Here is a 26,004-nt window from a genome sequence, read left to right as displayed (position 1 = left end):
TCACGGTCTTATTTTCCGTTTATTGTGTTTTTATCAATCACAAACAGGAAAACTGTACAGCCTGACACAGATTACATGGCCACATACTGGGATAGGAGCTGTAGTGAGAAGTACTACTAAGTTCACATCACATGAGAGTGGAGAGGAATTACTTTTTGAAAAGCTGGACCCAGGAGAGAAAAGCTTGAAACCACAGGATATGAGACATGAGAGCAATAAATAAAGTCAAGTCTGTTCCTCCAAAGGAAATGAGCGTATGCCGTGTGTACAATGCGTCTATTTCTTTCTTGTCAGTTCTTGACAGACACAGCTGACAAAAGTTTTATTCTAGTCAGCTGTTTTTAAACTTTGACGCGTCTGGTATCGACTACAAACAGACAGCTGAGAGCAAAATGAAAGGAAAATATAATTTACGTTGTCTGGTTTCAGAGTCACGCAGAGAAACACTTTGAGTCTGCATTATCTGTGTTTGTGTTTGGTTTTTCAAACATGGATTTTTTCCGTTTGAGAAACACTCCTTCGACCGTATAACGTTTATTACAGGGATGTAATTAACGATGGGAATCATTTAGTAATTTATTGTTCAAGTTTACTGCACATGAATTCAGTGTAACAAGGTTGGAATTAACTCAGCAATGCTGGTAGTTATACCTTGCTATATACAAAGTGTTTTCTAAAGTTTAAATGTGTTGCTTTCCTTTCGTTTACAGCAGCTAATTTAGCTAGCTGGCTTTGTTGTCCTAGCTGGTAACCTTATAGTCACTGATAGCAATGTATGGGGGATAATTTAGCAAGCAGACAGACGTTGTACCCTAATGATAAATATAGGCTAGCGCTCCACTCGCAAGGTTACAGGAAGGAGTCCCTCTAGGCTGAGATTATCGCAAACTAACAATAATCTTTCCACACCACTTATCACATGTCTAACTAATCAACGCTGGCTAATTAGCTAACGGTATCGTAATAACGTTGAGCTAGCTAACTAGCTAGCTTAAACTCGTTAGCTCCACTGCGTTAGCCCTCTTGCTAGCTAGCGCTAGCACTTTCCTTTCATCTCCTCCCCCAGTCCAGAAATTAGGTTATAATCTGTAATTTCTACATGTACAGTCACAAAAAGCAGCACACGAAACGAAAACACACCACATAACAGCTCACGAATATAGAAACAGACAGCGAAATCTCACCTTAATTAGCGATTAAATAGCCTTGTTGCTGTTGTCAATCCCGGAATAGGTTTATTCCCCCGTTTTAATCCATCAGAAACGCTCACAATTCCCATCCACAATGTAGCTGCACCGTCCGCTAAAACATCGTAATCCGGAACATCACAATGTTGACTTCGGTCGCACGGTTTATTTTCTGTTATTTGTGTATTTTTTCTCAGTTTATTTCTCTTTTTCCCTTAACAGAGCAGGGTGTCCCTTTCCCCTTTCTTTGTTCTGTAATCCAGTAAAATTGAAACTCATTCGCCTCCTGCTAATCCCAGCCCAACTCAACAACAGCATCTATTGGCTGCAATTTACATACAGGATTAACGGAGGAACCTCTGGAAAAACCCTCGGGGAGCGAAATTTACACGGAAGGGAAGTATTCCGAGTGCATTTCTTATTTTATTAGGGCTGTGACAGTTTAAATCACTGTCTGCCACTTGGCTGCAACTTCACAGTGTCAGTTTTGCTTTAAGAAATCCCTCGTGGATTGCATGAAGGTGGTTTGATGTGATAGTTGTGCAGTATCCAAATTATTTTTAGGATTAGGACCTGTCCAAAGTGGATATATAGTAGCTCCATGGATCCTCTGGCCATGACAGTTATGCCATGGCTCTTGTGATTAAAATAGCTCATGTCTGTTTAATATAGGTTAAAGTTCATATCCCAGAGTAAAGGAACAAATAATTATCTTATAAAAAACATAGTCACAAACCAATTATAAAAAAATCTATTCAGAAACCATGTCTACAATCTGCTGTGTCACTGTAATCTGGTTAATTTCATTTACCCTGGCACAAATTTTCCTCAGTGCATTCAATTCTCAAGATTTGTGCCCATAATTTACATATACAGTACTTTTAGTTCGCTTCCGCAAATAAGTAAATCACTTATTTATTCAAATGTCACCAGCAAAACCAGTCTGCCCTCTAGCAAAAAAAACTGAGATGTGTGGATAAGACCTGACATTTGCTGAGGCCAACAAGTAAAAGTGATATATCTGCAGGTTATACATCCAAAGATTGTAAATAAATATGCAGTGTCTGGATGTTTCGTCTGCAGCAACAAGGAACTTGGCCGACTTTTCACATAAAGGAATAATTGCCTCCTCTTCTGGTTGACATCAAGACATTTTAATACCAAATATTTCCCTGAGATGGGTATATGATACACAAAACAGACTTTATTTTAGCTCACTGTGTGTGTGTGTGTGTGTGTGTGTGTGTGGCTGAGGAATGGGTAAATGGTTATGGTTGCTGGCTGAATCTCCCAAACCACCAACCTCTTAGTGGCATGAAATCTGACACCTCTCTGAATCAACTCTGTAGAAATATCCCAATCTACTTTGCTTTGCTCCAAAAACAAACATACAGAGGAGACACGAGTATGAAAAGAGTGTGAAATAAAACACCACCAGCCCTTGCCCACATTGTTAATATTTAATGACTCAATCTCCGAAACCATTGCAGCAATAATCCAAAGGGTATGAACCCTCCAGCTAAAAAGGCCATGTACAATATCCAATGGAAAATTTAGGTTTTTGTCTGAGCTGACCAGTGCCTGCCCTGCATATTTTGCTCAGGAGACACTACTCCAAGCTTTGTACACCACTCACCTCCAGCTACAAACAGGATCTTTTTGTTCAGTCGACAGATGGATAAAACAAGATTTGGAAGACTTACAGTATAAATTCTATATATGTCAATAACATTTTTGTAAATGAAATCCAGATGTTGTCCTGGGGAAGGATGAGTGGAACATCTTAAATCCATTGTTTGGGGTTTAGCTCCTGTGACAGCCCTTCAAGCAGACTTAACAAAAGGTCAGTAAAGAAATCCAGGGTCATTCTGATTCATCAAATAGGGCCGTTACGTCGTACTGTGTATATAGTTAATTAATACTAATGCACGGATGGAGTCTGTATTGATACATAGTCCACAGTAAATGAAATAGCTGACCATTACTGACAGAGTAAGAGGTGTACTGGAACAGGGTCAGACAGAGATTTAGTGAACAAAAAAGTCTGGAATAATTCACTATATTCATTCTATAAGCATACTGTAACATCACTCAGAGCTGAATTCAGCAGGCCTCCCACGTTCGTTAATGTCACTCTTCAGTCCCAGCAGGGAGTCCGCTGATGTGCAACGGCTAAAAACGACTACTTTTCAGGGAGCTTGGCCCAGTACAGCCACCTTAGCCAACACCTGAAGAGAGGAGTGGTACTGAGATCATCACGGTCAGTCCTGTAACAGACAACTCTGTCCTGATGCATCTCTGGATGATCTAGAATACAGTAAGTAATTAATTGTTGATGAAGCACATAGAAATGATATCTGCTCTAAGGCTGAATGGCTGATTCATGTATTTTCCAGTCAGCAGTTTAAGTGCTGTTCTAAATGTGATGCTCTTAGAGGATGGCAGAGGGATTAACACTGTTTTGTACCATCCTTTCACTTTCTCCACCTTTTTATTTTAATATCATGACACCTTGTCCGTGATCAGTTACTTAATGAAGACTTTTATTCGGGATATTTCAAGGAGTTGCCGACAGCACAGGGTTGTTGCACTTTTTGTAACCGACTTCAAAAAAGAAAAAAAGGCCAAGGCCACAAAAAACCATGAAAAACAAATTACGGACTGCTTAAAAACTGTCCTTCAGTGTATCAAAAGAGGATGTACTTGAAGATCAATGTATTTAGTCATATTTTGGCAAAGAGCTAGTGTTTGCAGCACACTCAGCACATGGACGGAGAGAGGAGATCATGTTGTTTTATATTCAACCGACAGATATTAGGTTGGAGTATTAGTTTTTAATACTTCCAAGGATGCTGATCAGCCACAAATGAGCACTGAAGCATGAGTGTGAACACTGGAGAAGGGGCTAACCGTGGTGAATGTGCTACCAGTCCTCTCATCAGGTTTAGAGAAAGGTGACACATTGGTCAAACTCCCTCAGTGCTGTCAGCGTCATCCTTCAAGAGTTGCTCTGTGTGTCACTGGCCAAGACAGCTCACCTACAGTACAGATGATTATTACAAAGCGGAGGAGCAAAAGTAAAAGTAATAAATAAAACAAAGCAACTGAGACCCAGTTCTTTAGTCCTTCACATCGTTGTCCATCAGCTGTTTTGCTCTCTGGATCAAAATTCTGAATTGTCAAAGAGTTCCTGGCAACTTGTGGATTCAAACTTTCTAACTACTGTAAAGCATCAAAAGTTGCCATACTGTATGTTATCAGCAGTTGTACCGATAATCTCTTCATGTCCATGTCCCATTTCCTGATTATATTTTATAGTACTTTAAGCGGTCTTCATGATTGGCTAATAGGTGCTTTCTGCAACAACACATAAATTCACTGGAGATAGAGATTCGCTGTTTTGGTTTTTAACTGTAAACTGAAATGTTCTTCAGGTGTCTGTCGTGGGATCAGGAGAAATGTCGGACGAGCTTTTCCTTCTAAGATGTACCTCGGCACGTCTCAGTTCAGCTCTTCTGCTTCTATCAGTGTTGTTCCTGAAAGCCAAAAACAAGATGTCTTAGTCCTGACGGGTATTATTATTATCAAAACATCAATAAAGGTTATGAGGACAGTTAAAGAATACCAACATCTTGAGTACTGTCTGACTCCTGATGATGAATTCCATTGGCTGAATTTGCTCCATGCACCTGAAAAACAGTGTAATCAAATTCTTGACATGATTTAGATGTATTACATTTGTAAATGACATTAAAGGACTGTTTTGACATTTTGGGAGATTTGCTTAATCACGTTCACGTTCTGTATGCTCAACATTAATCTACCACCCACAGACGGTTGGTTTAGTTTAACGCAAAGACTGAGACAGGAGACAGAGTTTTAGATGTTTTTACCTTTGGGCAGAACCAAAACAGCTCCTTTCCTCACTGTTTACTGGTGGAAGCTTCAGATTTATGGTACTGATACGACAGTAATAATGTCTCCTCATCTAACTGTCATCAAGACAGTGAATTGGTACTTTTCCTAAAATGTCAAACATATTCAAATCCACTTTCCCTGTGCGAAAACACACATTACTACACAAGCCTTCTGCAATATCTTTAGTGATATTAAAACCCTGTCTCACTTCTTTCATATCTACATGCGTCTTGACATCCCTTCTTCTTCCTAAGCCGCTTGCCGCCAAAATAATTGTCGTCCTTTCTGAGCTGAGTCTGTGAAAGTATAAAGGTTTTTTTTTGGTGGCAGTTTTACCGGGCTTTTATCTGGATGCCTGCGCATGGCTTGAACCAGCTGGTCGACTTGCTGGTTGTGTTCCAGGGCGTTCCTCAGGGCCTCCTCTGTGCTGAGCAGCCGCTGGCGCAGGCGGTTCACCTCCGAGTCCAGAGCCGAGGGATCCAGCATAGAGTAGCGCCGGTGGTCAGGTGAGGACCGTTCCCGACCCTGAAACACAGACAAGGCACAAAGCTCTTAACCAATGTCATGCTACGATAAAAAAATATTACACATTATTCTCATATTGATGCTTTTAGTAAAAAGCCAGGGTTTCAGTTTATACTGTGGTGTTTACCAAGCAGGAAGGGTCCAGTGAAAGATGCTATTCATTATTAAATCATAGAATTTTGGCCATCATTCGAGTAGAAAAGATTAAATGTCAGTTCAGAGTGAACAACACCATCAAAAAAACACCTGAATTCCTGAACTCTGTGGCAAAAGAGAACCAATAAGCTTGTCATCGGAGACTGAGCTGAATTTCTAACAGTGTTATGTTGTCTGTGAGACTTGTATGCTTTCTCGTTTCCAAACTGATATGTGATTTCTTGACCAGAAAAAATGCTTGAATGGGGAATAAGCAGGAACAAGTGTCTGAAAAATCAAAGCGGAGTTTTCTTTCTGTCTCACCAGTAGGAGCAGTTTTTCTCGCAGGGTCTTGATGTCGTCCTGGAGTTTCTGCTCCTTCACCTTCCACTCGGCCTTGTGCACTTCTCGGTTCAGGTCTTTCTCCATATCCCGTGAGTGGCGATGTGATTCCAGGAGCAACACCCTCAGTTCATTCAGACTCCTGATACAAGAAAGAGACAAAACGGAGACAAGAAACCTTGAGTGAACTTTATCCACAGACGTCTGGTTTACAGGACTGAGGTGACTCGCTGTGATTGAATGTTGTTGAATTCATTTGTGATAAAGCTGCACTTACATAGCTTTTCAGTGTATTCAAGCTGTTCTCTTCATTGGTTTTACATTAACAATCCATTAAATGACTATGCATGAAGTTAAAGAGTAAATAAACAACCAAGTTGGCCACATCAGTGATGTTTATAATGTGATAATATGTCAGTGTTATGTTTACAGCTTGTACCTCTGCTGCCCTCTACTGGACATCAAAATCAATTAATGCAGGTTTAAGGTTGTTTGAATTTCCATTATTGAAGCAACGTCTTCTACAGTTACTGATAATGCACTGTGCCTCACACATGCTGTTCACACTGATTCATACACTGAGCCTTTCTGTTGTATTTCTCTGTCTATGTTCCTTCTGTTTTCTACCAGGTGAGTTGTCTTTCTTTCTAAGATAAAGATGTGTAACAAAGCTCAAAGTTGACTTTTTTGAGGCAGTGTACTCGTCTGGTTTCCTCACATCATGTCATAGACTGTAATAGCAGCAGAAACATAAAGAAAGCAAATGATACCACCATCCACTAACGCTAATTCAAATGCAGACATCCACTGACTTTTTCAGTGGTTGGTATATATTTTTATTGCATATAACATAATAGCCAGAGTGATGATGCACAGAAAAATATTCTGCAATAGCCACAGGCACTTATTTTTAGTGCCTTGCAGAATTTAGTAACATCATAACCATCAATAATGTAAGAACTGCATAATGTAAGATAGCCAGTAATGTAATACAATTAGACCAATCTGAGTTCATACAGCACTACAGATGAATGAATGTGAACGTGTCTGGACTTTGTGAGGCAGAGCAAGACCCTTTAATAAAGCCCTGCACCCCTGCAATGATACTGTGACGACCTCCTCCTTACACTGGGGTTAAATAATGACCTCAGTTATCAGTTTTATGAAATGTAGCCAGGTTTGGCAGCTTGAGCTCCAGAAACAAGAATGACCCTGGCTGTATGACAGGTGGAGATCTGGCAGGTCTTTGTCGTTTCTCCCTGCTGGCTGCTCCCTAAGCTCAACAGGAAAAGACCCAGAGATCCGAGCCTCTGGTTTCACCTTAATGTGCTGGTGGACAGACCAGCAGCAGCCTGCCATGCCATCACATCACCACTGAACTTTATCTGTAGAATTTCAGGTGTGCGATTTATCAGTCACATCTTGAAGCTGCACTAATTGATATTTTTACACTAACCATGAGTGTTTTAGCATCTTTTAGCTCATTGTTTTCCTCTTCTGCTCCACAATTTAGTAACGTATGATGTGTCAGAGTTATCAGACTTTATCAAACAGTGCCAGAGTTTTCATTTATCACATGATTAAGGCCTACGTCGTACTCACAGATAATTTATGGTGTTTTTCTCGTCTGATTTTAGTATAACATCACAGGGTCTGTCACAGGTGCTTTAACAGTGTAAGCCTTAATACCTGAGCTGGACAGTGAAACTGTATGGGACCTTTCTCAGGTATGAATGCAACAAATACTGGTAAAACTGACAGAATGAATCTCAGAGGAAAAGAACAGAGCATCTTGTTCTGTTAATGCTGCTCCTGGCTTTGCTAATCAGCAACATCGATTTTATCCAGATGAAACATTACAATATGAAATAACATGATTCAAACAATATTGTTCAAGTCGACAATATGTGCAATAAAATCAATACAGTGCCTGTGGATTCCCAGTATCTGTCCATTATCAAATTAATGTTATGATGTATTTGTCTGCATCATGTCTACACGTGCAGAGATATCATTTTTCAGTGAAGTTATCCTGAGGCAGACTGTAGAATCAATACAGCCTCGTCTCCATACCTCTCTTTCTTCAGTAGCTCCTGGCTGATGCTGACCAGCTGCCCAGAGGCATCATGGGACTTCTTGGTCATGGACTCCAGCTCTGCCTCAACGCGCATCTTGTCCTTGGCCAGGGCCTCGGCTTTCTTCTCCCTGACCGAACTTTGCCCTCCAGTGCTGGTGGAAGAGAAAAATAAAGTCACGGTTAGCATTTAAAAGCAGTAATTAGTACATTAGTTATACCACCTGTTTGTATGTATCTTTAAGGACATTTTTAAGTGTTTATGTAATCACAGTGCTGTTGCAAAAGCTGTACCTATATATGGTATTTTTTCTCAGTAGCACAAGTTTGGTTTAAAAGTTGAATCAGCCACTGAGCAGGAACTAATTCCCTACTTTCATAAACCTGCCTGTGAATGATTTGTATGGACAGTTAATCAGTGTTCAGCACACTGACATCTGTTCATGTGTGTAAGCATGTATCATTAAATATGACATATGATGTAACAGCTATGACATGCTGTTCATTATTCACAGGAAGAGACAAATACACTAATATACACTTTATAATGCCTCTTTAACTGCTTTAGCTGCACTGTAGTGTTTAAACTGTGGGGAGGTCTTCTGATTAAAATGATCACCAACTGCAAAAACAGCAACATATGACTGTTAGGAAAAGTTAGCAAAGTTTTCTGTTTCATGTCACAGTTGCAGAACCACAGACGTTTATTTTGCAGGTGACCACAGAAATCCTTCATCCTGAACTGACTTCAGGAATTACACTTAGCACGTAAAACTGATATCAAAGGATCTCAACCAACTAAACTAATCCATTTCAGATGATGACTTAATACTGTGAAATCTACTTCCTCATTACTTAAACAGCTCAGTTTATCATAAGACTTAAAACCTTCTCTGATGAGATCTCTTGATGAGAACTGATTAGGACAATGACAACAGGCTTCTCATTCTGATTCTCTTTCTGCTAAATCCAATGTCGGTTTCTACCAATCATTTCTCCTCAGCTGTGCTGTGATGAAGAAGGTACTTCAAACTTCATTTAATAAAAAAAATATGACACATGAAGTTTAGTAATTCAACTATTCTTCCGCCTATTCTCTTCTTAAATTATTTACAATCCATTCCTCAAAGTGTGTCACTTTGATTATCTGAGCAAAGCACGTTTTCGGTTCTTTTGATGTGATGGATCTTTTCGTTTTTCAAAAGACAGCTGCTTGACAGATTTCTCAGTGATGATCAAAGAACGGCGAAGACGAACACACAATCCACCGCGCGGTGAACTCAGGCATGACTGGTGGAAAATGAGGCGACGCCTGCAGTCGCCACACATACAGGTACGCTAATGAACACTAGTGAAGGTCAATTACTAATGTTAATACGACAAAGATAACAAGTTTATTTATCGAAAAAATGTGTCACTTTTTCCCCAATCAATAACCTAAATTGGCTAAGGGGCAGGACACGCTTTAGTCGACGATCAAGCTTTGTCTTGTTTTAACATAGTAAGGACAACATGATGTTCTAAAATAAACTGACAGAAGACATGATCCCTCCACAGAGAATCACATCTTTACTGATTCTGTGTCAGGAAAAACCTGCAAGAAAAATAGACTTCAGAGCCTGGAAAAGGTCAGCGGCTGCTCGAGGACGTGCTCTGGACGATGACATTTACCTCCGATCTGTGATTTGAGGGCCTCGACCTGGGATGTGAGAGTAGAGACCTCTTTTTCCCTTTTCAACAACTTCTCCATTGTTTCTGAGGAAAAACAAAACAGCATTAAGAGCCATGCTTGGAGAATACAGTGTTCAAGAAACCACAATGAGTGCACTGACGCTGCTTCTTTCTAACAGTAAGATACATGCTGTAAGTCTGGAGTTATACATAATCTCCCTATATGTCGTTTATCTTATGACCATGTGATATTTGGTGGATAGATTTACCCTCTCTGAGTCTAGCATTCTAGTCTCATTACTGATGCATTTTTTGTTTTCGCTCCACGAATAGTTTGACCTTTTGGGAAGCAGGATTATTTGCTTTCTGGTGGAGAGTTAGAGGAGAAGATTGATAACACTCATATTTGTTAAATGTAAGCCTGGTATGGAGACTGGCAGCTACAAACTCACTGAATCGATTTGTTTAATTTGTATAAAAACATAAACAAGTAATAAAAACATCAGATATACATACAGATATGCTGTAGCAGAAAAAAACAACCATTCAGAGCCAAGAAATAGACCTTCAGAGGTTTGCTCATTCATTGCTATGTGGATTTTGTTACAGTTGGAGTCAGGCTAGCTGTTCCCTGCTGCCAGTCTTCATGCTGAGCTAACCAGGCTGCTAGCTGTCATCTAGCTCTCTGCCAGAGAGTGATTAAGCAGACTTCCAGAAGTGTGTAACTATTCCTTTAAATGAAAGACGACAGAATAGTGCATTTCTCTGCAATCCTCTGAAGCATAATGCAAGGCATTATGAATCATAATCATAAAGGGGCTTTGATGATGCTTCAACAAAATAAATAGTATTAATTAGTTTTTAGGACTTTTGGAAAGTAATAACAGAAATAACGGTACCTTCAATATTCTGTTTTAGCTTCATCTTCTCATCTGAGATTTCATTATCCTCTATCACCTGAAAAAAACAAAGACAGAACATCAACAATCAAAACAACATCAAACTACTGATTTCTGGCTCGGTCCTCGTCGCTTTTCCTCGGCCACTCACATTTGCATCATGGGACGTGTAGCGGTCTGCCTGGATGGCCTGGAGCTGGTTTGCCGTCACCCTCAGCTTCTCTTCCAGTTTCTGGATCTCCTCCCGGCTCTCTGCCTGGGCTTTCTGCAGGGCCTGGTAGTCCGTCATCTTCTTCTCGGACAGCTCCAGTCTCTCTCTCAGCTCCTCTGTGCTTCTATCCTTCTCCATCTGAAGCTTCTCCATCTCTGCCAGCCTCTGCTCCGCCTTCTGTAGCTGATCAGTCGCCTCCTCCAGGGCCTGCTTGCCGCTCTTGGCCTCCACCTCGGCCCTCGTCGTCTGGTTGCCCTCGGCCAGCTGGTCTTTGGCCTCCTGGAGACGAGTGCAGAGGTCCTCGCGTTCCTTGGTCAGAATCGCAGCTTCGATCTTATGTTTGGCCTTGAGATTCTCCATCTCCAGCTGGTGCTCCATCTTCAGGCTCTCCAGAGTGGCTCTCAGCTCCTGCGTGTCCTGCTCTTGGCCTTCTGGAGCAGCATGATCACTACTCAATGAGGCCTTCAGCTCCTCTAAGGATCGCTGGTGATCACTCACTAAAGTGTCAAATTTAGCCTGCAGAGGGAAATGATTCAAAAATTCAAATGGGTTGAAATGTGAAATTTTCATTTAATTCAGCATTCTTATTCTTTTTATACTTGCTTTGTTTTTCTTGGTTAAAATTCAGCTTTTCTAAGCTCTTACTCTCCTGCTCTGCTGTAAGCAAAATTTTGTGGGAGACCGTGAATCCTCTTAATCCTCACAGAATATGTCAGCATGAAAACTGTCAAATTTGAAGAGGTAAATCCAATCTTATTGCCGTTCTGCATATAAGACATCTTGCCAGTTCAGCATACATACTTTGATGACTCAATCACAGAGAGCCAGTGATATAAACCCACTGCTCTTGCTGAAGTTCTTTGAAAAAGTTTGTATTGGATTAAACTGAATATAGCAGAATACCTTCCAGGTGTCCATCATTTCCATGTTTTCCTTGGTAGCCTGTTGGACTTTCTGCTTCGACTCATTGATCTCCTGGTTCTGTTTATCCACCACCGCCTTCAGTGAGTCTATCTCCTGCTGGCTCGCTGCTAGTGCCGTCTCGTACTTCTCTTTCAGCTCGCTGCTCTCCTTGTAGTGCTCACGACCCACTGTCAGCAGCTGCTCGCGCAGGAGGACGGTCTCCGGCTCAGCGTCGGACCCGGGGCCTGCGTCACTGTCGTTGGTCTGCTGCGAGCCCGGGTCAGAGCCTTTGAGTTGAGCCTGCAGGTTCTTGATCTCAGCTCTTCTGAGGGTGAGCTCCTCCTCCAGCTGCATGATACGACTCTGCTCTTCAACTGTGGTTTGCTGATGAGAAAGAAACCAACGCTGATGACTGCGATTAAAAGCTTTTCCTCACTATCACCACAGCAGAAAGATGTCAGCCTTTCAAAAGAATGACCTTATTACCGTAACAGGTGGGAGACCCTGCAACAGAACGATGTCATTCCAAAGAAAAGGTGACACTGATTTAATGGCAGAAATCAGGCCTCAAGAAAAAAGGGAAACCCCTGAAGGTCCTTACAAGGATTGGAGACGGTCAAGAGCATTCCAGTGGAATATACAATACAAAAAAATTACATTAAGTATGTGGACAGCGACACATTGGTTCACAGTTTGGCTTCTCCTTAGATACAAGATGATACAAAGACTAATCTTTTTCCTCTGGTGCCCAGGTTTCTGAGTGCACCGGGGTTTATACGCAGATCTAACTCAGAGCTAAACAAGAACAGTAATGTGAGAGAAGCGACAGACTCCCTTCAGCTTTGCAGAGCTTTAGATTCTTTAACTCACTGTTTTAGTTTCCTTTCTCACTGCTCTCATGTTCGGCTGTTTTCAGCTAAAAAGACCAAACCCACTGTACGTTACCTGCTTGGTCCTGGGCAGGTTTTTTTCCCGCTGTAAACAGCTGCCTGCTTCTGCTGACGTGATGAATGAGAGCTGAGTTTGCTGGGCAGAACAACTAAAACAACCAGCTGAAAGAGACTAAAAGGCTCTGTTGAGCTGAGGTGATGATTCTCTGTGTGTTTGTTTCCATCAGTAACTTCTCTCACATTACACAAACTCTTTTGATCTATTGTTAATATGAAAACATTAATTAGTGCAGCTGTAAGCTCTTCTGAATAATGCATTTCTACCATTATTTTAGAAGCCTACTGGCAGCACTAACAAGCGAGAGTTTCAAATATCAAAACGTCTAAACAAACCATTACACTCATTTAATGATACTGCTGTCCTTAAGATGACAGTCTGCACTAAATATCTGAAAGTCATTGTACCATTTCCATCCAAAGTGATAACACTAAGGAGCCAAAGGATCAACGTGTCTCTGTCCAAATATTTGTGCAGCTCACTGTATGTGCAAAGAAGTGGAAGATGAGAGGAGAGCACAGCCATTCTCTGATCATCTAGAAGCAGCCAAGCAAATAAAATAAAGCCGACAGCAAACCTCCACACGGTGACACCGCGCACACACACACACACACACAACCGCAAACACCCTCCACCCACTCGTATCCAATCAAAATAAAAAGGAGATTAAGAAGGAGGACCTGCTGCACAGTGCACAGATGTTAATTTCAACCATCTGGGAAAACAATCTACCAGACCTCAGAGTCACTAGTTGATTCATATCAGAGATGTTGCCTGAATAGCATTCAGATTACAGCACAACACACACAGGAGTAAAAGAGTAAAAAAAGGTCTATGCAAGGTTAATGCCCTCGACAGCATCTGAAGTCGATTTGAAGTCAAGAATTGAGATAGTTCAGAAGCGGATCAAAGCCAAAACAAGATCAAATCTCTTTTTCACCTTGGTTCTCTTACCCAACCTCAAGGATACTGCTTCATGAATGCACCTTCCCTGTTGGCAGAAGCAGACCTTACTGCATATAGGAATCCATTTCAAAGTGTTTTGTTATCTTTTGATGCTTGAAAATTGAAAGCACAGGCTTGTATGCTTTGATTTGTGATGCCATTGTCTATTATTGAGGAGGCTTTCTGTCTGAAGTGCAGCGCTGCATGTCAAAGTGGTGTAAAAGATGTTCTTTGCTACACTTAACTACTGGTGGTAAATGGGCATTACCACGATGATTTGCCTTGAATCATTAATCTGTGGATCAGTGATGAATCCCATAAACAATTTAGCAATTTCTCACTCGTTACCAATTACATAACTGCTCAGAAATTAGCATGGAGCTCAGGGAGATTTATCCACTGCGTACTCTGGAGCTAAAATGTCAAATGTTATGTTGCGGCATCTTAAAGTGCAGCTGGCAACGGATCCAAACGCCAACCTTTAAATAAAAAAATTAAAAAAAAAACAATAAATCACAATTTAAAAAGAAATTAACACCAGCTACTGCAACAGAAGATGTGAGAAGCTGAAGCAGCTGAGAGCCACGACTGATACTGTGTTCCAATTCAAAGGCGAATGTCTCGGGGGAAGTTCTGGGTCAACAGTGAAGAGGAATATAACTGTGATTCATGATATGACAGTGACAGAATGAGGGAGAGGAAGGAGCTGATAAAGTCACTTTGCATGTTCACTATGTTTTGCCTGTTTCTACCCTCGTACAAGGTGAGAAATAATCATCCATCAGTGTCATGTTGACGACCTGTGGCCATTACTGACATTCAGGCTTTTTTCAGACTTTTTTCAGACAAGAACAGCTCATGGAGCGCCCCCAAACTTTACATATCTACATGTTTATTGAAAAGAATTATTATTATTTTAAAGGATTAAGGCTGGTGATTCTCAAAACTTTATGTCTAATGTCAACAAACACCATGAAAAGACCCAAACAATAAAGCTAAGCTAAAGCCTGAAGGTAGTGACTTGCACTGGGTCACAGATGAAAAAAGTCCCTGACATATGCACCATTTACTCCTCATGAGGCACAGACGAGCTGAGGCAGTCAGGCAGACACAGACTAACACGTCTTTGAGTTTGGTCTTTTTATAGGTTTTGTTGACTGAATAAGACAATTACTGAATATATTACAGCTGCACTGATATACACAGATATATAATATTAATATATATCTGTAGTATCAGAACAGACAGTGATCCAGATTCGGTGCTACGTTTATCAGGTCAAAAAGTGAAGCTTTCCAACTACAGGCTGATGTGTTTACATGCGTATTGAATTTATTAGTATGTCTCTAGTTCAATTTGATATAAAGTAGGACACCAAAGACAGGTGGAGGACAGCTTTAATCTGTGAAGCTTGTGTGTTATGCTACTATCAACAAAGAAGCAAACAGGTGCAGAACCACACAGGACAGTGGCTACAGGCAAAGGGCTCGTGCTTTTTACCCTCCTCCTCTCTAATTCTTTCTGAAGTGTCTCTGCTCTCGACTTTTCGAGGAGCAGGCTCTGCTCAAGCTGACGAATATGGGCATGTTCCAATTTCGTCTGTGTCTATAGAGAGAGACAAAGAGAAAGACAGAAAGGGGAAAAAAAGACTCAAAGGGAAAGAGACCCATAAAGATCGGAGGGGAACGATAGAGATCAGAACAACTGTCAACAGATGATGAAAGAGCAGCTTTGTAGACTGCAGCACTGTGCAAGAACTTTGTTGATCATATGATGGGAAGATTTGAGGAGGAGAGGCTGGAGAGTTTGATTTCAGATCTAAATAGTTTGATCTCAGGCTTGTGGAGAAAGTGCATGTTGCAGTAAAGGACAGGGGAGGACAACTCTGTGGTCCTTAGTTAAGTGAAAGCCTTGCAAAGTGCTTAGAGACATGTCATTCTGTCCTGTTTAATACTGTGAAATACAGTGTACACCCATGCATGTATGTATTTATATCTGTATCTTTATATTTCATTAAACTGAACATTTATTCTCATTGATAAACATTGTTTGGTAGCACTGGAAATTTTCATACCAGCTCACCAAAGTTACATAGAGCAGGAACAGGCGGTCAGTGGGAATAACAGAGGCTCTATTCTACTTATTAGAAGTCAGTGAACCATCAAAATGATTCTGAAGCTGCTATTTTGGTGTCAAATAATAACATAATATTGCTTTAACAGGCATGGCTACTGTCTCTAATCCTCTGTCTCTGTGTAAACACGGCTTCCACGCAGCCTTGGAACATTATGTTATATCATAAAGAAAATGTGTAAACGTTTAATCTGTATCTTTGGTAACTGTCTTAAGTCTTTTATCTAGTGGAAAACTTGTCGAATATTTCAGTCATGATACTGTAGAATGTGCAATCACAAATGTGTTTTTTGTATTTGAAGTGCAGGGACAGACCAGAAGCATATTCGGAAACAAATTAGATTTACCTTCTATTCAGGTTCTTTCTCAAGGGGCAGACAGGAGAGAGGACAGAGAGTGTACTTTATCTAATGGATTTCAGACTTTTCTGCCTAGCTTAAAATTAGATACGAGTCACACATTCACTGAAGTCTGCAATTTATTCATGGTTTTTAAATCCCTCACATTTTGTTTGACTTCTGTCCCGAAAATACACTGCAACTGAAAGCCACTGCTCTCTTTTCAAGAAATTTGGTGGTGAGCAGTTAAGCAGATGGCATAGTGAGTGGGGGAAGCTGTCAATCAACTGTTCGGAGGGGTTCAAGTCCAGATCATCCTCCCCGCTGAACCATCTTCCCAAACACATTATCATCTGTTCTGCATGTAAATACTCATCATAAACCTTCCTTTTTGTCTTGATCTCCAGGGTCTGCATTATGCTGCAGATGCAGTTTGTGTTATACAGTATGAAAAACTACTGAAACATGGGTCTGTGATATTAAAGGATACACAATAAATTAGTACGAGGGAACACAAACAATTATTGATAGTTTATAGGTATTAATCGTGCTGATAAATACCTCCAGGTCTCCTTTGGTGATGGATTCCTCCTCTACTCTGAACTGGAGGTCCTCCACTTTCCTGTAAATAGAAGTTGTATGAGGTGTGTCATAGAGACTGAAAACAGCAAAGGCAATCACAGTTACTTATACTGTATATGGATTACTGTAAACTTTACACTTGACTGTTTGTTGATCTCTCTCTCAGACTGAAATCACAACTTTCGTCCCGGTGATCCTGAGAGGAAACGACTGGCAGCTCTAAAGCTGACAAGTTGTGATTTCAGTTCCAGTACATGTTGATGTGTTGGGTTTCTGGCTATAAATTTGGTTGGTGAGTAAAGATGTTGGTTTTGGCACAACAGTAACAAACCTGGGAAGCTCAGTGACAGCCTGAAATGTTCACAAAGAAGGAGCTCCAGCATAAAACGTTTTCTAAAACTACAAAGTGTCATTTTTATATTTGGTACAGTGTGGTTTTGATCTTTGGACGGAGCCAGGTCTGCTGCATCCCTCTGATTCCAGATTCCAAACTAAACTGACCACATCCTGAGTCCAGCTCTGCTCTTTACATACACACAACACTGATACTGATCCTCTCTCAAAAAGAAAACAAATAAAGTGCCTGGGGAAGAGATTCGGGTGCATCATTTGATGAACATGAATGGGATGAGATTCGCAGCAGTTTTACACTGCTTCTGTTGGAGCCCAGGTAGGTTATATAGACTTGGTTTAAAAGATTCTGCAGCATGCTGGATATATATATATATATATATAATATATATATATAGTGTGGATGAGGGTACACTGCTACATGTGCTCTGGAAATCCCAGAAACCATCAGTCCTGCAGAAGAATATGAAGATTCACTGTTACATTGCGAATGACATAAAAATGCAATTTGTATTCTGTCCAAAGCTTTAAATATCAGGAGGCTGTGAAGTGTTATCTGCTTTTCCACAATCACTGCAGTATTGGACCCAGACTGCTGTTATGATAGGACTGTAAATCATTGTCAGGTACTGGACAATACCTGGAAAGTCTCTTTTTTCAGGATTGGGTGAATGAATTAGGAGAAATGGCTGAATATGAAAGAACAGGGTGTAAAACAGGACAGAGAAATAGAGGACATAGAGACCACAAGTAGCACACATGACGTTTCAGTGATGTTACCTTTTCTCTTCTTCGAGCTGATTGGCCAGTTCTAGTTTGTCTTTCTGTGTGCTGGCCAGCAGGGCTTTGACCTGCTGAAGCGTGCTCTCATTCTCTGTTACATACTGTGGATAGAGAGAACAGAGGTGTTTATGAACCACTTTACTTTTCAAAGTCACTGAGTTTATGTTAAACAGCCAAAAGAGTTCATAATACAATAACTGTGCTCGTGGCTTCTGTTTTTCCCGGACAGATGATCAGCCTTATCTCTTACATACCTGCATGTGCTGCGCCTTGAGGACGCTCAGCTCCTTCTCCACCTCGCAGATGTGGCTGGTGGCCTTGGCCATCTCGGCTCGCTCCAGGTCCCTCTCTGCCAGCAGCTGCTCGATGTGCTGCTGCTTCTCCTTCAGGGCTTCCTGGAGCGCGGTGGTGCCAGAGATCTTCCGGGCGTAGCGTGATGATGTCTCTGTCAGCTTAAGAAGGAAAGAGCATAAAACTTTAGGGAAACTCAGGCCGAGGAAAGGGTGAATATTTAAAGGGTGTGAGGACAAGAAAGGGAAGAAAAGAATCGGAGGAGGAAATGGAGAGATATTGATGAAGGTTAAAGGAAAGATTAGATTGAATTGATTAGTAATCTCATATCACATCACATAGAGTTTATTTTCTCAAAGATCACGACATATTCATGTCATGATTTTGGGAAAACAGTTGTTCTAAGATGTCGATATGAGACGCTTTGTTTTTCTGATCTCTGAGTAATATTTCACAATTGTGAGGAAAGTTAAGGTCAAAACCTGTTTCATGATCTTGTTTCTGATCATGAAAGTAACAACTAAAAAACAGAGAAGCAGCGAGCAGCTGTCCTGTCCTGAAAATATTGGTTACAGGAGGCTTTCAACAATTTATATCTCACAGCCTCAGTCTAAAATCTGTTTCCTTTTCTTTTTATTTAACTGCTTGGGAGAGAATCAGTTTCAAAAATTTGTAATGAAAGATGCAACATTTTCTTTGACCACTAGAGTATGCTCTTTGAAAAGATTCCTGCCGCATCTACAGTATGAGACAAGTTCAAGTCGGTAGCTTTCACACTGAATAAGCAGAATAATACTTAACAAAACATTCTTTGTGGGTGGATTTTCTGGTTCATACACGAGGACAGTTCACTGACAAAAGCTGATGGAAAGAAGAAAGCAGCTGAAATGCTCATGATATCACATCCATGGTCACTGGAGGTCACTAAAGTAATGGATTCTTGCTTCTGCGTAGGCGCCATTATTATGTGTCGCAGCACGAACTGCTGACTGATTTGATTAATATTTCAGTACCTTTATTTTCACAGCTATAAATGCAGTACCTGACTAACTGACTCAGGGTTTTAACACTGTGTTAAATGTGCAGCCTAAACCTCCATCAGGAACTGTGCTTTCTTTCTTTCCAACTAATTATGGTACAATTGTGATTCACGATCTGCAGGAACGACAGTAAGGCAGAATATTTTGTGCCTGTGTGATCAGCCTGATAATTCACAAAGGCTGCTTCCAGTGCTGTCTGACACTGCTGCCAACAATCAAGGAAAGTAAAGGGGAGTGTTCTCCATTCAAGATCTGGCTCACAACCAGCAGCTAAAATCAATGAGATACCCCGATGTCCCATTCGTTTTAGTTTGCTGCCAACTATCACTGAGGATATTAGTCTTAAAGACACAGTATGTTAAAGCATGCTCTTTGAATTCTCTTTCAGCAGATTTGTCACGCAGGAGTAAAATGCAAAGTCAGTGAATCGGAGCTTCACACTGCACAGCAACGAAATGCAAATCATTAACTGCACAGCAGGTCAGAGAGTATCTCAGCACAATGAACCCATTCATCACCTCACTGTTTGAATCTGAAGACATTATATTCCACAAAATAAACAGAAAAACTTTAAACATGTTCACTGTAACAGATTCTTTACTTTTTTACTTGATAGAAAGTGAACTGTATTTTTAAATTATGTCCAAGAAAAACTTCTCTGTTAGAGGAACTGTATCTCTCTTCTTTCATATCTTATAAATACCAGTTGAAGCCACTGTTGAACTCTATCTATAACATTTACATACTCACTTACCTACTTTAAAGGAAAAACACTTATTCACTTTCTTGCACAGGGTTAGGTGAGAACATCAATACCACTGTCATGTCCGTACGGTAAATATGTATCTACAACCTACAGCCAGTTAGCTTAGCTTAGCATGAAAACTGGAAACAGGGAGTCAAAACACTCTGACGCTTTGTTTTGACTCCCTGACGAAGGTTTGATGTCGAAACCTGTCAGAGTGTGTTTAAAGGTTTAATGACCATGCCATTATAATAAAGATATTTAAATGGTTTAATTGTGCCTCAGAGTTTTCTTTGATTTTGATGTCTTAAATAGGACTAGTTATGGTTTTACAGTGGGTCGTGCGCTGGACCATTTCTTGGCCTTGACAGGACTGGCTGCAGCTTCATAATTCCTGTACAGACATGACAGTGGTGTCGACCTCCTCATCCAACTCTGCTGCTGAACAATTCCTTTAAACAGCTCATCCCACTCTGTATGAACAGCCCCTCTGCTCTGTTTGTATTTGAAGCACATCGCAGTCATCTTACCAGTCCAGCTCGGCTCGGTCGTCCACCCACGGAGGAGGCCACCGAGCTGACTGAACTGATGGAGGAGCTGCTGGGGCTGTGGGCCAGAGAGGAAACCCCCATGGCCACCCGCTTGCTCTTCTTAGCCTTGGCCGGGCTGGTGGAGGGGAAGCCGATGCGGATCACCTTGTGGATCGGAGCGAACAGGCCAAACTTGGGAAGACACTGAAAGTATCTGTAGGAGGGAGAGAGGAGAGAGGTTAGAGAGTCTGCTAAGAACTGAACCCAGAACTGCTTTACGAGTATATTACCAACACAAAGTCAGTTTTTTATGGAGTGTCCCTCTTTGCTTCCATCAGCATTTCTCAGCACAGAAAGAAAAAAATGATTACAGTATGAAATCCAGCTGTGAATACACCTCTGAGCTGCCGCTACGCTCTGAGGTAAATGATCAATCATTAAAATCCTCTATAAAACTGCAAAATAACATTCAAGCTGGCCAAAGTCATGATGACCAAAACTGGCTGCAGAACAAGAAGAAAAAGCATTTTTAAATATTCATGATGTTAGTATAATATGCACAGTAAAACAGAGGTCTTTGCGATTGGCCCTGAGAGCGCTCAGAGGAGCCTGCAGCAGTCTGCATCCTCTGATATCAAACTGTGTGCAATTCAAGTTTCACAATTCTGAGGATTTTTCAGCTCCCCTAAAGACACCTGTAACTTTAGTCAGACATATTTAATTCATTATGACATTAGTTATTCTTTTTACACCTGTACTTTGTTGACAGATAGTTTAAAATTCTGAAACCTGTCAGACAAAATGCAGGGAGCACATTACTCTAGTGATTCCCTCTCTCCACTGCCTTCCTGTGGAGTTTAGTTAAATTCCAGTTATTACCCATCAGGCTCTAGGAGCTGGAGCTGTCTGGGTAGTAACTTTAAGTCTCTCAGGTTGGTTAACCATCATTCATTTCAAATGAACCATCCACAGACTCACTTCTATTCACTTGATTTAGCTTTATTGTTGATGTTATTTCAGTTTTCTTTTTACATTTTGTAAATTTAAATACATAAATAAATACTGTTCATGCAGAAAGAAACTGACCATGAATGATCACAGTAGGTGCTAACATTTCTCTTGATCCTTCTTTAACTGCTTATAGCTCTGGAATCATCTTATTATTATTTATTCTTTCTGTTCATTTGATTCAGTAGCTTCCAATGTTTTCATTTGATGTAAATTAGCATGCTGTAAATTGTTTAAAAGTCACTCTCACTGATCATGATGTTTTCTTTCACTTTTTTAAGCAGAAGCCATGAGCCTGCCTGGGCCTCTTGCCTCTCCCTGCTGTTACTCTAAAGTCTATGAATAAATAAACTGTGAATCCTGCACTATCTGAGAATTATACTGTGTGAAGTTAGACACTTAAATGTGACCAAATCTCTAGTAGAAAAAGTCGATGCATCTGGATTTTCTTCAGGAAGAATGTGTCAGTGACTGGGCTACGTGGACAACTTTTTTTCATTTTTGTCCTCTGGCTTTAAATTTCATGCAAGACTCCAAAATGTCTGCAAACCTGCAGTAATTCACCCATTTTAAAGAGTTTTCTACTGCTGGTGGGAGAGACACGCTGGCAGACTATGAAAAATATGTGTGGATTCTGGAAGGTGAATAAATGCAAATCATTAATCTGATAAATGTGATAAACACGGTGAGAAACACGCCCAGCCAAGGGTGCAGACCGGCTCTGACCTACAGGGTCAGTCAGAGCGACTTCATGGACAAACAGATGAATAGATGGGTCCATAGTCTTCCCCTCACTTTCCTTTTAGGGGAAAAAGCAAAGGAATGTGGGGAGCTTGAGGCAACATAGTGTGAGTGTGTGTGTGTGAGTGTGTGTGTGTGTGTACCTTGTACCAGCTACTGCTCCATCATTCTTCCCCAGGGGTTCATCTAGCTCAACCCCACACCATTCACCCTTGGCGAAGTCTGTCTCTCCCATATAGCGTATGACTCCCATCTTTGAGCCTCCGACCTGACGAGAGAGAGGGAGACGTTTTCAGATAAACACTGAGACAATTCAATGCATTAAACTGTTGTGGAAGAATAATCATCACTGATTTTAATTACATTATTAGTTCCCCTTCTTTTACATTCTCAGAGTAGATGTGATAACACAGTGTTAAGAGTTGAGGTTATTAGAAGACTGTTGTATAGTGGTGTCCTCTCTATTAACTTGTTGCAGAGGAACCAACATTGGTGTATACTGTATGTCGGGTGATAAGTAAAAAGAAACTACAGCACAGAAATATGAGAAAATAAGAGATAATTTCATTTAGATATGAGATACTACTCGCCCAGGAAATGACTATAGAGTCTCCAACAATCCCTGAATGGACAGAAATAGATCAGGAAATGTATACGATGGAACGACTCATTTTAACTCTCTGAGACGTGCAACTAAAACATGAATGGAAGACCTCTCCCTCCTTTAAAATACTCCGGCTTTGCATGAATTAAAGTCATGGATCATGAGGCCCTCTGCAGTTTCAAAGGACAATCATAGATGATGTCTGTTTTCCCTGGTCTTTGTTCTGTTTTCGTCAAAAAACAATAACAAATAAAGTTATATAAAGAAAAAGATATGAGAAACATTTCATCAGTACATAGTCTGTCCACCACAGAGCACAGACAAATGTATTCTGACCTGAAAAACGTCCTGGTTACAGTCAGCACTGGCTCCACTCATTAACAGGATATTCTTCACACAAGAAATGCACATACAGTCCATGTATAGACACGGAGCCAGCGACACTTTAATTACCATGATCATTAGTGACATATCAGTCATGATCATGACAGCGTGTGTGTTTTCTCTCAAGCTGAGTCAGTATTTGTGTGTGTGGGTGTGTGTGTACACTGATACCATTTCACTGAGCTCCAAACTGAGTCTGAGTCTTTATTATCTGAACAGTGTAATGAGCCTTTTTCAGGTGTTAAAATAACTAAATTAATAATGGCTGAATTCCATTTCAAAAGAGACTTTGATGAAGTCAATGTAACACCTGTGCTTTTCCTACAGAAACAAGTCAAAACGTCCGAGGTCAAAACAATGTCTAGATGAGCTGAAAAAGTCAGAATGACTAATTCTGAGTAAATATTCCTTAAATGTGGTCTTTGATTTGACAAAGAGAATTAATGAATGCAGCGTATTTCACAGCTGAACAATGAAATCAGTGTTAACAGACTCTCCACCACTGTCTGCTCAGCTGTGATATGCTCCTCTGCAACTTATCACATTGTTTTCATAGTGTTCAACATACAGCATGCCAGTGCTAATGAGTCTTTGATGCATTAGCCAAAATATGATGATTTCAGTAGCCGTCTACGATATCTGTCAGGTACTAGTGGTGTGATCTGTCTGATGCAGACAGTGCAGGCTGTGTAAACTAAGTTGTTGTTGCTCTTTTGCAGCTTCCACGTTTAAGTCATTAGAAATACAGGAAACACAGAGGGAGACCTGAGGCCACAGGACTGGAGAGCTACAGTAAAGATGAGCAGAGGAAGAGGACGAGTCTATAAACTGCCTGCAAATGGTGAAAAAATTCTGATCACAAGTTCTAGAGTTTAAGATGTTGACTTCACATCTTCATTTTACCAACAGATAGAGTCAGTTTACAGTTAAATAAAACTGAGAAAATCAGCATATCCTCACTTTTGAGAAGTCAAAATTACAGAATGTTTTTTTCCAGACTTTCACAACTAACAACCTGTTTTAAGACTATTTAAGACTCAGCATGTACTTCAACAAAGATATCTCAAGAAACATGAACTCTGATTCAAAAGGAAACTCATGAGCCCTGGCTGATGTATTTAAGACGCCACATCGGCACTTGTCACATCTTCCCAGTCAGGAACACTCAGCTTCCTGTTATGAAGACAGGATAAAATCCACAAACACTGCCACTTGGGTCAGGCAGCTGAATGTCTTTCACACATGGTGACCACATGTATGAGACTAAAACTCATCAACGTGTACAAATATCCCACAATTTCATCTTAGAGGTTTAAAAGGAACACCTGGCATCATAGAAATAAAATACCAAACAAAGGCAAGACAACATACTACAACAGATTTGACAGAATTGCCATTAATTGATTACATTTAATTTCAAAATGATGCTTTTAGTGCAAAGGACATTTTCTCTCCATTCGTTTTTAATCCTCCAACTAATTACCTCTATTCACCAGCATCTCTACCTGTAATAGATTACATTTAAGGCTTTCTCTGACTACGTTATTCTGTGACAGTTGTTAAATTAATGTGCAGAATGTTCAGGATGTGGGAAATTGCCAAGAGCACCAGATGTTTTCACATCACATCTGCTCAAAGATTATTTACAGATAAACATTTCATACCAAACATTTAGTGCATCCAGGTCCCACATATAAATACATATTAGAGTCTACTGGATTTAATACGGGACCTAACACAAGCTCAAACAAAAACAGGGTGTGGTGAGTCACTCTTTGGCTTTCTATTGTCAAATTAATATTCTGCTCCTCTACTGACTCGCCCTTCTCTTAAACCACAGAGGCCAAAGAGGAAGGCGCAGCGAGAAACGCTGCTGTGTCACCAGACATTAAACTGAGATGGTTTGCTGTCAGCATGACTGTGTGGTGTCTCAGTGACTCAGTGTCAAACTACCAGCAGTGCTCAGACTGCCAGTCAGCACAAGCCCCCATCTTGGCTCCTGTTATTACCAATCTCATCTAAAAGCTGGATTCAAACAGTGGTCGAGAGAAAACACTTCTACAGCTAAATCAGTACAAGAATCATTATCCTTCTAATATATCTATCCTAATATAAACTGCTGAGACTTAAATTGATTCTATATATTGTGATTGTGAGGTTTAAACCAGTCAGTAAGTCCAAACTAAAATATCTCAACAACTACTGGAAGGACTGCCATTACATTTTGCCCAGGCATTCAAAATTGGTTGGTTCTACGTGTGCTAATTAGGGGTAAAACATTTTTCCATTTGTGACAGAATGCAAGAAATTTTTTGGTTCCAGTTTCTCAAATAAGAAGATTTGCTTTGTACGGAGCCCAGGAGGGGACAAAATCTGAAGGTTGGGAAAAAAAAAAGACGTACTTTTGCGAGATCTCGCACATTAGCATTTAGCTCAAAGCACTGTTGTGTCTTGGTACAGCCTCACAGAGCTGCTAGCATGGCTGTGGACACTTAAAACAAATCATAAGGAACAATAAGGAGAAGTTTAAGACTTGTTTTGAAAGAAGGTTTTATAAGTTAATGAGTGTGTAATGAAAGAGTATCAACCAGAACAATCTCTGTTGGTTTATGCTTTTACAATTCAGTTTGGAATGAGCTAATTAATTCTTTCTGCGGCCAGAACGCGATGCTTTGTAATTTCTCACTTATCCTGTTAAAATAAAATAATAATAAAT

At 40.5% G+C, this 26,004-nt stretch overlaps 2 protein-coding genes across 3 annotated transcripts in view; both read right to left on the bottom strand.

Moving 5' to 3' along the window:
- The window catches only part of gtf2ird1 (GTF2I repeat domain containing 1), a 29,331-nt gene extending 27,700 nt beyond the window's left edge, over nucleotides 1–1,631 (bottom strand). Inside the window, exon 1 of one of the 2 annotated variants that reach the window (XM_018693786.2) lies at nucleotides 1,185–1,631. The gene's annotated coding sequence lies outside the window, so the exon portion shown is untranslated. The remainder of the gene's footprint in view (nucleotides 1–1,184) is intronic. The other variant, XM_018693785.2, reaches the window with a different exon arrangement.
- Nucleotides 1,632–2,632: 1,001 nt separating this feature from the next.
- Nucleotides 2,633–26,004, bottom strand: part of clip2 (CAP-GLY domain containing linker protein 2) — a 34,824-nt gene continuing 11,452 nt past the window's right edge. The window contains 16 exon segments of the mRNA XM_018693789.2: nucleotides 2,633–4,723; nucleotides 4,817–4,876; nucleotides 5,442–5,630; nucleotides 6,090–6,249; nucleotides 8,181–8,310; nucleotides 8,313–8,336; nucleotides 9,853–9,936; nucleotides 10,752–10,809; nucleotides 10,903–11,478; nucleotides 11,866–12,249; nucleotides 15,259–15,363; nucleotides 16,791–16,851; nucleotides 17,943–18,046; nucleotides 18,200–18,397; nucleotides 20,552–20,765; nucleotides 22,444–22,568. Of these exon segments, the coding sequence (XP_018549305.1) occupies nucleotides 4,712–4,723; nucleotides 4,817–4,876; nucleotides 5,442–5,630; nucleotides 6,090–6,249; nucleotides 8,181–8,310; nucleotides 8,313–8,336; nucleotides 9,853–9,936; nucleotides 10,752–10,809; nucleotides 10,903–11,478; nucleotides 11,866–12,249; nucleotides 15,259–15,363; nucleotides 16,791–16,851; nucleotides 17,943–18,046; nucleotides 18,200–18,397; nucleotides 20,552–20,765; nucleotides 22,444–22,568 (2,484 nt within the window). The 3' untranslated portion in view covers nucleotides 2,633–4,711.

The sequence above is a fragment of the Lates calcarifer genome, linkage group LG20 (genome assembly GCF_001640805.2).
Source record: "Lates calcarifer isolate ASB-BC8 linkage group LG20, TLL_Latcal_v3, whole genome shotgun sequence".
In the NCBI taxonomy this organism is placed as follows: domain Eukaryota; kingdom Metazoa; phylum Chordata; class Actinopteri; family Centropomidae; genus Lates; species Lates calcarifer.
This window is presented reverse-complemented; position numbering and strand designations above follow the sequence as displayed.